This window comes from Scomber japonicus, chromosome 9 (assembly GCF_027409825.1).
Source record: "Scomber japonicus isolate fScoJap1 chromosome 9, fScoJap1.pri, whole genome shotgun sequence".
Taxonomy (NCBI): Eukaryota; Metazoa; Chordata; class Actinopteri; order Scombriformes; family Scombridae; genus Scomber; species Scomber japonicus.
The window spans coordinates 39,861,290-39,873,419 of NC_070586.1; the positions used below are offsets into that span (position 1 = coordinate 39,861,290).

Sequence of the window (12,130 nt, forward strand, 5' to 3'; positions counted from 1 at the left end):
GTTTTGAAAATTGATAATGAACTGAGTACAGCTGGCACTTATTAGTTAAGTGAATACATTTTACAATCGTCGCACTTGACTGCCCTTAAACTGACATTCTGCAAGTAAGATGAGAAAAACAAACTGAAAAAAAAAAAATATTGTACTCATGTTTCACCATCTTTTTTATAGCATCTTGACACTCCATCAAATACTGTACCAGTCATCTTTTTTTGGAGCCAGTTGAGGTAAAGCATGTCAAATCTCCAACGTCAGATGGATACAAGATTTACATTTCTGCATTATGCTGATATTTCTGTGATCTTTTCAGTCTCCACTAAAGTGCCACCATGAGCACAGACGCAGAGATGGAGTGCTATGGCCCGGCGGCCATCTACCTCCGGAAGCCAGAGAAGGAAAGGATTGAGGCTCAAGCCGCTCCTTTTGATGCCAAAACTTCCTTCTTTGTGGTGCATAAGGAAGAAATGTATGTCAAGGGTAAACTTGTGAAGAGAGAAGGTGGCAAAGTCACCATTGAGACTCTGGATGGAAAAGAGGTAGGTGTATTTCCAATGAAGACACGTTTCTATGTGGGTGTTTTGTAGTGGCTTTAAGTTCATACTAACACAGTGGTTGACAAGGACATCCATCTGATGAACTCTAAATTTGAAAAATAAATCTTAGGAAAACCACTTTTACTGTTTCTCTTTTGCCAGGAAGTTACTGTAAAAGAAGATGAAATCTTTCCCAGGAACCCTCCAAAGTATGATAAAATTGAGGACATGGTCATGATGACCCACCTCAACGAGCCTACTGTGTTGTATAACCTCAAAGAGCGTTTTGCATCATGGATGATCTACGTAAGTTTCCACTTAACTAATGCAATGAGTATTTATATCTGAGAATTTAAATGTTAATACTGTGTTTATTTTCTATTTGTTCTATTACAGACCTATTCTGGGCTGTTTTGTGTTGTTGTGAATCCCTACAAGTGGCTTCCTGTGTATGATGCTGTAGTTGTTGGAGGGTACAGAGGCAAGAAGAGGATTGAGGCACCACCTCACATCTTCTCCATCTCTGATAATGCCTATCAGTTCATGCACACAGGTAAAATTAAAGTTAGCAGTGTTAAGTCATGTAGAATTAAGCTTACACATAAGCTTATTGAGGGAATTACAAAAAAGAAAATCATGTGAAATGTCTGTTTTTTATTTCAGATCGTGAAAACCAGTCTATCCTGATCACGTAAGTATAGCAGAAACTGTAATGCTAAATCATATTATGATAATAAAGCAGAATCTTGACATTAGTCTCTTATACCCCAGTGGAGAATCCGGTGCAGGAAAGACTGTCAACACCAAACGTGTCATCCAGTACTTTGCAACAATTGCAGCTATTGGAAGCAAGAAGGCTGAGCCAACCCCTGGAAAGATGCAGGTTGGTTGTTTAATATAAAATTGTTTGTCAGAGGAAAGTTAATGTGAATGTTTAGCCCATGTAACTCAAATCCTCTCTTGCAGGGCTCCCTTGAGGACCAAATTGTTGCAGCCAACCCTCTGCTGGAGTCCTATGGTAATGCCAAGACTGTGAGGAATGACAACTCCTCTCGTTTTGTAAGTAATCCAGGGAACAACTCAAGACATATTGTTACAAAATTCCAAAAGCTGATGTTATCAATGATCTGGCTCCCTAGGGTAAATTCATCAGAATCCACTTTGGCTCTTCTGGGAAGCTGGCTTCAGCTGATATTGAAACTTGTAAGTTTCAACCATGATGTGAATCAAGATTCATCTGGAGTGTCATATATCTTTGATAAAGTAACAGTTTTAAACTGAAATAGAGTCATCACACAGTCTCTGGTTAAATTTATTTTTCTTAGATCTGCTGGAGAAGTCCCGTGTAACCTTCCAGTTGTCTGCTGAAAGGAGCTACCACATCTTCTATCAGCTGATGACTGGCCACCAACCTCAGCTCCTGGGTATGTGACTTTGAAAATTTGACACTGAAACTTAAATAATGCCAGAGACAAAACCAAGCAATGATGTGTATTTTTACTGTGCGCCTATAGAGGCTCTTCTGATCACCACCAATCCCTATGACTACCCAATGGTCAGTCAGGGTGAAATCACTGTGAAGAGCATTGATGATGTGGAGGAGTTCATTGCAACAGATGTAAGAAAACATTTTAGTTAAGTATATCTTGCATGCTTAATGCAACCGGGAAGTTTTTTTTAAATACCAATAACTTTTCCTCATGTACAATGTAGACTGCTATTGACATTTTGGGCTTCAATGCTGAGGAGAAGCAGGGCATCTACAAGCTGACTGGTGCTGTGATGCATCATGGCAACATGAAATTCAAGCAGAAGCAGCGCGAGGAGCAGGCTGAACCTGATGGCACTGAGGGTAACTCGGATGATGATATCTTATAGAAAATCTACCATTGATTAATAACATATATTTGTAAACATATCCCAGTTCACAGATGGCTAACAGTTTGTTTTTCCATCAGTGGCTGATAAAATCGCCTACCTCCTGGGCCTGAACTCAGCGGATATGTTGAAAGCTCTGTGCTACCCAAGAGTCAAGGTCGGAAATGAGATGGTAACCAAAGGTCAGACTGTGCCACAGGTAAGATAAAGAAAGTTCAATATTTGAACAAATAAAATGGCAATATCTCCATTTTAACAAGAAAATATGATTGTGATGATTCTAAAATCTTTATTTCTAGGTCAACAATGCTGTCAGTGCTCTGTGCAAGTCTATCTATGAGAAAATGTTCTTGTGGATGGTCATCCGTATCAATGAGATGCTGGACACAAAGCAGGCAAGACAGTTCTTCATTGGAGTGTTGGATATCGCAGGATTTGAGATCTTTGATGTGAGTGATCTGAAGAATATTTGAGTTTTCATCATGTCAACAATGTTTATCTATGACTCATTATCACCATGTCACCATAATTACAGTTCAACAGCCTGGAGCAACTCTGCATCAACTTCACCAATGAGAAACTGCAACAGTTCTTTAACCACCACATGTTTGTCCTGGAGCAAGAGGAGTACAAGAAAGAAGGCATTGTCTGGGAGTTCATTGACTTTGGTATGGACTTGGCTGCCTGCATTGAGCTTATTGAGAAGGTCAGTAGTCAATCAAATCAAAGTGATTTTTTAAATCATGTTTGCTTCCACTGTTAAACCTTTGATGTGATTTTTTTTCTCAGCCAATGGGCATCTTCTCCATCCTTGAAGAGGAGTGCATGTTCCCCAAGGCCTCAGACACTTCTTTCAAGAACAAGTTGCATGATCAGCATCTTGGCAAGACCAAGGCTTTTGAGAAGCCAAAGCCTAAAAAGGGTGTGCCTGAGGCTCACTTCTCCCTGGTTCACTATGCTGGTACAGTTGACTACAATATCCAAGGCTGGTTGGACAAGAACAAGGACCCCCTGAATGACTCAGTTATCCAGCTCTACCAGAAGGCCTCCAACAAACTTCTGTGCTTCCTGTATGCAAAACATGGTGGAGAAGGTGCGAAATAAGATTGAGTAGAGGGATCAGAAACTCTGAGTAACAGTACAGCTGATATGTTCTATCAAAAGCACGTTACATTTTTTTAACCACAATTTTAAAAACTATTTTCTATTACTGCCTGTACAAGAAAGTGATCAACAATGATGATATTTACATTAGCTATTAGCAGCTTAATCAGTCGCAATTTATGATGTTGTACGACATTCACTATGTTTGTAGTGAGGAGTAAGAAACCATGTGTCTGGTACACTTGGTTCAGGCCTTGAATATAGTTGCTGACTATTCTGTATTAATATATACATGCATGTATAATCACGCACATGCATGTATAATCACGCACAATTAATTGACAAAGAGAAAACTTTAAGAAAAGTTACTTATTCAGTGCCATTAATTAAATTTAATGTTTGTGAAAACAGAGCCTGCTGGTGGTGGTGGCAAGGGTGGAAAGAAGAAGAAGGGTGGTTCCTTCCAGACTGTGTCTGCTCTTTTCAGGGTATGTATTGTTTCATACGTTAAACTATTAAAACCATAATTTTGAAATACTGTTGACCATTTTTCTTATGTTGCTGATCCACAGGAGAACTTGGGCAAGCTGATGACCAACTTGAGGAGCACTCACCCTCATTTTGTCCGTTGCCTCATTCCTAATGAATCAAAGACCCCAGGTAAGAAGCACCTGGCCTAATCTTGCACACTGAATGTGACACATTAATGAAAAAAACATTTTGAATATGATATTGGAACTTTCAGGTCTTATGGAGAACTTCTTGGTCATCCATCAGCTGAGGTGTAATGGTGTGCTGGAAGGCATCAGAATCTGCAGAAAGGGCTTCCCCAGCAGAATCCTCTATGGTGACTTCAAGCAAAGGTGATATAATTTAATATAAGCAAATCTAGTTGATTTCAGTTGAGTTAAAAACAGTTCGCCAAGGTGTGGGGTCACTGTAAGTAACAATACAATATTTTCCTGTAGATACAAAGTATTGAATGCCAGCGTCATCCCTGAGGGACAGTTCATTGACAACAAGAAAGCTAGTGAGAAGCTGCTAGGCTCTATTGACGTGGATCACACTCAATACATGTTTGGACACACAAAGGTTAATCTCTATGAACAGTGTCAAGATATGGTATGTACATACATCCCTTTGTATCAGTGAATGCTGATTACTGAGTCCCTTCAAACAACCACACAGGTGTTCTTTAAAGCTGGTCTGCTGGGTGCTCTGGAGGAGATGAGAGATGAAAAACTGGCTGCTCTGGTGACCATGACTCAAGCTCTCAGCAGAGGATATCTCATGAGGAAAGAGTTTGTAAAGATGATGGAGAGGAGGTAGGATTATCATACAGTAGACTGAACTGTTTTATTCATAACAGCTGTTTTTGTTGTTTGTAATGAAATAACATTACAGAAAAGTTACATTTAATTCGTATTAATTTTCCAGGGAAGCTATTTTCTCCATTCAGTACAATATCCGTTCATTCATGAATGTGAAAAACTGGCCATGGATGAATCTGTACTTCAAGATCAAGCCTCTTCTGAAGAGTGCTGAGACTGAGAAGGAGCTGTCTGCGATGAAGGAGAACTATGAGAAGATGCAGACAGACCTGGCTACTGCCCTAGCCAAGAAGAAGGAGCTGGAGGAGAAGATGGTTTCCCTGCTGCAGGAAAAGAATGACCTGCAATTGCAAGTGGCTTCGGTAAGTAGGATATGAAAGTAAGAGTGACTCTGCCATATCCACACTCCATTAATTGAATATTGTAGTTAACATTTTTATTAACCCTTAAACTATTCATGTACATGTAGAGAATACATTGCCCATTAATTTACTGTATGTTAAAATATACTGTAGGAAGTTGAGAACCTCTCAGATGCTGAGGAAAGGTGTGAAGGCCTGATTAAGAGCAAGATCCAACTTGAGGCCAAACTCAAAGAGACAACTGAGAGACTGGAAGATGAAGAGGAAATCAATGCTGAGCTGACTGGCAAGAAGAGGAAGCTGGAGGATGAATGCTCTGAGCTGAAGAAAGATATTGATGACTTGGAGCTCACCTTGGCTAAAGTGGAGAAGGAGAAACATGCCACAGAAAACAAGGTTGGAATCATTTTAATCCTGTATTTATTTATTTTTAAAGGCAGTGTATTTGATGTTAGCTTTCAAACATATGGGTATAAAGTGATGGAAATAATGCACCTTTCCCAACATTTTCAGGTGAAAAACCTGACAGAGGAGATGGCATCTCAAGATGAGTCTCTTGCCAAGTTGACCAAGGAGAAGAAAGCCCTCCAAGAGGCTCACCAACAAACACTGGATGATCTCCAGGCAGAGGAAGACAAAGTCAACACTCTGACCAAGGCCAAGACTAAGCTGGAACAACAAGTGGACGATGTGAGGAAACATTGTTTTTGATAACATATCTGTATTGTTAATTTGTGTGTGAGAATCGACATTCCGTGATAACAACTCAAAACATTATTTAATATGAACGTTATAATATCATCTCAAAAGCTTGAGGGATCACTGGAGCAAGAGAAGAAGCTCCGTATGGACCTTGAGAGAGCCAAGAGGAAGCTTGAGGGAGATCTGAAACTGTCCCAGGAATCCATAATGGATCTGGAGAATGACAAACAGCAATCTGAGGAGAAAATCAAGAAGTACGTTTTCTGTTTTTATGTTTAATCCTTACATTGATTAATTGCCATAATTCAATACAACAGCAATACCTTTTTCCTATTCCAGGAAGGAGTTTGAGACCAGCCAGTTGCTCAGCAAGATTGAGGATGAACAGTCTCTTGGTGCTCAGCTTCAGAAGAAGATCAAGGAGCTCCAGGTTAGTATTTGAAATGAATGTTATACTCATATGAATGTTATACTCTGTGACTGAAAAACCACTGCTCACAGTGTGTTCAGTTAACAAGCTGTCTTTATATTGGGATCATCCAACCTAGGCACGTGTTGAGGAGCTGGAAGAAGAAATTGAGGCTGAACGGGCTGCTCGGGCAAAGGTGGAGAAGCAGAGGGCTGACCTCTCCAGGGAACTTGAGGAGATCAGTGAGAGGCTTGAGGAAGCTGGTGGAGCAACAGCTGCTCAGATTGAGATGAACAAGAAGCGTGAGGCCGAGTTCCAGAAGTTGCGCCGTGATCTTGAAGAGTCAACCCTCCAGCATGAAGCTACCGCAGCAGCTCTCCGCAAGAAGCAGGCCGACAGTGTCGCAGAGCTGGGAGAGCAGATTGATAACCTCCAGCGTGTCAAGCAGAAGCTGGAGAAGGAGAAGAGCGAGTACAAGATGGAGATTGATGATCTCTCCAGCAACATGGAGGCTGTAGCTAAATCCAAAGTAAGTTTATAACTGAAATATTGGCTGTTATTATGGTTATAAATATGGATTTTCTACGATAATTATGAAGTAGTCTCCAACTTAGACAAATGCAAAACACTTGCTTTGTTCATGTTAATATTTCTAAATACATCATGTTTTGTTTTCATAGGGTAACTTGGAAAAAATGTGCAGAACTGTTGAGGACCAGCTGAGTGAGCTTAAGGCCAAAAATGATGAGAATGTGCGCCAGCTGAATGACATTAATGCACAGAGGGCAAGACTGCAGACAGAGAATGGTGAGTCACATGTGATCAAAACTAGCAATAAAAACCACATATGATCATTTTCATTAATGACTCATTAACATTTTCTCATTCAGGTGAGTTTTCTCGCCAGCTTGAGGAGAAAGATGCTCTTGTTTCCCAGCTGACCAGGGGCAAACAGGCTTACACTCAACAGATTGAGGAGTTGAAGAGACATGTTGAGGAGGAAGTGAAGGTATAAAGCACTTTTATCTCCTATTATTCGATTTTAATAGCCTACTGGTGGAACTGGGTACTCCATGGGGACACAATAGAGAGTAAATTGAAGTTAATTTTTTTTTTTTTTTTTTTACCTAAAATTTGCCTCAAAATATTAATGCACCCTTTTTTTCAACTTAATTTCTTTTTGGCCAAATGCTTTGTTAAAGGGTTGTAAAATATTGTCAGAAAGTCAATTCTTTTAGTGAAATACAAAATGATAAATGTTTTATTTTAAAGAACCCATGTCTATGATACTTCAATAATACTTACATATTTCTGTGATACATCTGGGTCAGTAAAATATGTGTTCCATTTCATCAGGCCAAGAATGCCCTGGCCCATGGTGTTCAATCAGCCCGCCATGACTGTGATCTGCTCAGAGAGCAGTTTGAGGAGGAGCAAGAGGCTAAAGCTGAGCTGCAACGAGGAATGTCCAAGGCAAACAGTGAAGTGGCTCAGTGGAGAACCAAATATGAGACTGATGCTATCCAGCGCACTGAGGAGCTGGAGGAGTCCAAGTAAGTCATTTTAAATTAGTCTTCCAATCAATTGCTTGCTTCTCCAGAAAACATTCCACATATTTTACTATCAACAAACAAATTCTTCACTACAGGAAAAAGCTTGCCCAGCGTCTGCAGGATGCTGAGGAGTCCATTGAGGCTGTGAACTCAAAGTGCGCCTCTCTGGAGAAGACCAAGCAGAGGTTACAGGGTGAGGTGGAGGACCTCATGATTGATGTAGAAAGAGCTAATTCTCTGGCTGCCAACCTTGACAAGAAGCAGAGGAACTTTGATAAGGTAACAGGAACTCAAAACCACACTGGTTTGAATGAAATACAAAATGATCTTGGTAATTAATCATTGTTATTAATCTTTATAATTCTAGGTCCTTTCAGAATGGAAACAGAAATATGAGGAGGGCCAGGCAGAGCTGGAAGGAGCCCAGAAGGAGGCTCGCTCTCTCAGCACTGAACTGTTCAAGATGAAGAACTCTTATGAGGAGGCTCTGGATCATCTGGAGACCATGAAGAGAGAGAACAAGAACCTGCAGCGTAAGTCAATCCCACAATATTTAAAGTAATATTAATTCATCATTGTAGTGATTATACAGCTTCTTCCTTGACTTCTGTAGCTGTAGGTCATGACATTTTGTGGTGGAAAAATGTGGTTTCTACATAAAATGTAGATACTTAATTGCACTGAATTTTGGCTTTTAATATGCTACAGAGGAGATCTCAGACCTGACTGAACAGATTGGTGAGACTGGAAAGAGCATCCATGAGCTAGAGAAATCCAAGAAGACAATAGAGACTGAGAAAACTGAAATTCAGTCAGCCCTGGAGGAAGCAGAGGTACAATACAAAAAGACCGCTTCATTAAATTGCATGTATTAATTAGATTTTTTTTTCTTGATTTTTTTGAGAAAATAACCTTTAAGTGTATGTTCAACTTTTTCTTTTAAGGGTACACTGGAGCATGAGGAAGCCAAAATTCTCCGTGTTCAGCTTGAACTTAACCAGATCAAAGGTGAAGTAGACAGGAAGCTGGCAGAAAAGGACGAGGAGATGGAGCAGATCAAGAGGAACAGCCAGAGGGTGACTGACTCCATGCAGAGCACTCTGGATGCTGAGGTCAGGAGCAGGAATGATGCCCTGAGAGTCAAGAAGAAGATGGAGGGAGATCTGAATGAGATGGAGATTCAGCTGAGTCATGCTAATAGGCAGGCTGCTGAGTCTCAGAAACAACTGAGGAACGTCCAGGGACAGCTCAAGGTGAGCTTTGTCTGATCAATGAATAAACAAATCTTACAGAGCAAAGAAAGTTAAGTCTTTACCCTTGCACGTGTTATCAGGATGCCCAACTGCACCTTGATGATGCTGTCAGAGGACAGGAAGACATGAAGGAGCAGGTTGCCATGGTGGAGCGCAGAAATGGCCTAATGTTGGCTGAGATTGAGGAGCTCAGATCCGCTCTTGAGCAGACAGAGAGGGGACGCAAAGTGGCTGAGCAGGAGTTGGTTGATGCTAGTGAGCGTGTTGGACTGCTTCACTCTCAGGTTTATATTCAATAATTAACAAGAAAATGCCTTTATACAGAATGAATATAGTATACATACCAGCTTTCGTATACATAACATACAATTAAAAGTGATTTTTTTTTAAATTTTCAGAACACCAGCCTGTTGAACACCAAGAAGAAGCTGGAGTCTGACCTTGTACAGGTTCAGGGTGAAGTGGACGATGCAATTCAGGAATCAAGAAATGCTGAGGAGAAAGCCAAAAAGGCTATCACTGATGTGAGTTTACATAGTCTTCTTTATTCTAAAATTCAACTTCACTTCACAAAACACTTGTTTATGCATGATGCCCATCATTTCAGGCTGCCATGATGGCTGAGGAGCTAAAGAAGGAGCAAGACACCAGTGCCCACCTGGAGAGGATGAAGAAGAATCTGGAGGTCACAGTCAAAGACCTGCAGCACCGTCTGGATGAGGCTGAGAACCTGGCCATGAAGGGTGGCAAGAAGCAGCTCCAGAAACTGGAGTCAAGGGTATGCTCTCAATACATCTGCTTCATGGTGTTAATCACACTTTCACACTTTTAATATATGGAATTAATTCACTTTTCTCACTGCAACAATTCCTCTACAAGGCTTTGATATACTATGCGTTAGGGTTGCACATCTCTCTGTGATAACGATTCGATATGCATCTAGATACACAAGTTACGATTTGATTCAAAAACAACATCCTTTTATTACAGACCGATTCAATTTGATAGTGTAAGAACGATACGATTTGATTCTACGGTTAATATTTGTTGTAGATATTTTATAAACTAAAGAAGCCAATTCTATGAAAGTGACAGTACAATATTTTCTTTTCAAATATATAAATGACCACACATCCCCAATCATTGTGGCTTTATGGCAAAAAAAACCCAAAACAGAACAATAAAATCACATCAATGAATTTATTTTTAGACATGGACCAAAAAAAAGTCTGGCTGAATCGTTGGATGGGAACTCCAGAGGTAAAAGTAGCACAGAATAGTCACAACAAAGTGCAACATTTTAGCCTGAGCATAGTGTTTTGAACACTAGAATAGCAGGTAACAAAGGTGCAATATGATCACCTCCATCGCTCAGGCTGACACTGTCGTTCTTCACCTCCTCCATTTTCTGTGTTGTCACTTGTTTATTATACTAATACCAGCTAGGCAGCTACGGAGTTTTGCGAGCAGCTTCAGCTCTCACGTTCTTTTAGAGACGTTGGCGCGTGTGATGTCACTAACCGATTCCAAGTCTCGCGATACCCGATTCATGACTCTACAACGATTCATCTAGGAATTCATGGCTAATTCGTAGCGATTGAGGAGGCTGCTACCGATGCAGCCGTATCATTCACAACTAGGCATGGGATGATAACTGTGTTCAAGGTATACCACGATATGAAAAAGCCACGATAACCGAAAGCGCAAAATTTTCTGTCATACCGTTCCTAAAGTATGAGAAAGTGGAAAGGTCAGAAATCCCTCAGGTGGTGCAGCTTTATTTTTCTTCCTTTTGGGAACATTTTAGAGCTGTAATCACAAATACCGCCATACCCATGCCTATTCACAACCCTACTATGCATCATCACATTACAGGTTCGTGAACTGGAAACTGAGGTTGAAGCTGAGCAAAGACGTGGAGCTGATGCTGTTAAGGGAGTCCGCAAATATGAGAGGAGAGTGAAGGAGCTGACCTACCAGGTAAATTCGGATTTAACTAAAAACTATCACGATTTCTTGGTTTTGAAAATGTCTCTCTATATAGTGCAGTAACATTGCTTCTTTTGTATAGACTGAGGAGGACAAGAAGAATGTGCACAGACTTCAGGATCTGGTGGATAAGCTGCAGCTCAAAGTCAAGTCTTACAAGAGACAGGCAGAGGAGGCTGTGAGTCAAATGTGTTGTAATTTGTTATACAAAAATGTTGCACAAATCAAAAATGACAGAAAGAAAACATACTAATAGGATGTAAAATTAAAAAATACAACATACTTCAACTCCAAACCTTTGCAGGAGGAGCAGGCCAATACTCACTTGTCCAGGTTCAGGAAGGTCCAGCATGAGATGGAGGAAGCTCAGGAGCGTGCTGACATTGCTGAATCCCAGGTCAACAAGCTGAGAGCCAAAGGCCGTGATCATGGAAAGGTAACCATGTGATAATATTTTACAAATATTATAATTTACTTTTTATTTTAAGAATAGATACTGAATCATCTTTCTTGTTTTCTTTCTAGGCTGAACATGCTGAATAAGAGACGTCCTTTTCGAGACTGGACAAAGTTCATAAAATATGACTAGCTGTTTCATTGTCTTCTTACACTGTGTTTATTCAATAAACATTTTCCTCAAAATATAACAATATTTATTCTCTAGTTTCTCTTTAACCCTTGGTGCCTCACTAAGGACATTTTTGGCTTTTAATTTTTTCATTTTCTTGATCATTTAGGGTGTGTTTATGCATATGGCATCAAATTCTCCAAGGATACTCTTTTTAATTTATTTTTCATTTTACACAGTCACTTATAATAGGTCTATGCTACACTATAAAGACACAACTGTTCTTTTAAGACTCTCACGGACAAAAATGTCCCCATTTTTGACCTCCCTGCCAAAATATGATGCTTCACGCATTCCTGTGTTCTGTGCTGTAATTTTTGAGCAAGGGTGTGTGGAAGAATGTGAAAATCTAGGTGTGGCAGCAAACACTTCAGGGTGTCGGGTCAGG

The 12,130-nt window shown here is 40.2% G+C and overlaps 1 protein-coding gene across 1 annotated transcript; it reads left to right on the top strand.

The window, feature by feature from the left end:
- The first annotated feature begins 329 nt into the window (after positions 1-329).
- Positions 330-11,699, top strand: LOC128364334 (myosin heavy chain, fast skeletal muscle-like). The gene is made up of 39 exons (XM_053324873.1): positions 330-561; positions 700-839; positions 930-1,086; positions 1,197-1,224; positions 1,305-1,416; positions 1,500-1,592; positions 1,673-1,736; positions 1,859-1,957; positions 2,048-2,151; positions 2,247-2,385; positions 2,492-2,610; positions 2,711-2,860; positions 2,947-3,117; positions 3,201-3,504; positions 3,927-4,003; positions 4,088-4,175; positions 4,261-4,378; positions 4,484-4,607; positions 4,704-4,840; positions 4,953-5,208; positions 5,362-5,604; positions 5,722-5,898; positions 6,019-6,164; positions 6,250-6,340; positions 6,459-6,848; positions 7,000-7,126; positions 7,210-7,328; positions 7,676-7,872; positions 7,968-8,151; positions 8,240-8,405; positions 8,581-8,705; positions 8,817-9,125; positions 9,206-9,409; positions 9,524-9,649; positions 9,733-9,903; positions 11,001-11,105; positions 11,197-11,292; positions 11,419-11,550; positions 11,640-11,699. The coding sequence occupies exons 1-39, from the start codon at positions 330-332 to the stop codon at positions 11,655-11,657; spliced, it is 5,838 nt and encodes a 1,945-aa protein (XP_053180848.1). The 3' UTR covers positions 11,658-11,699.
- The last annotated feature ends 431 nt before the right edge of the window (positions 11,700-12,130 follow it).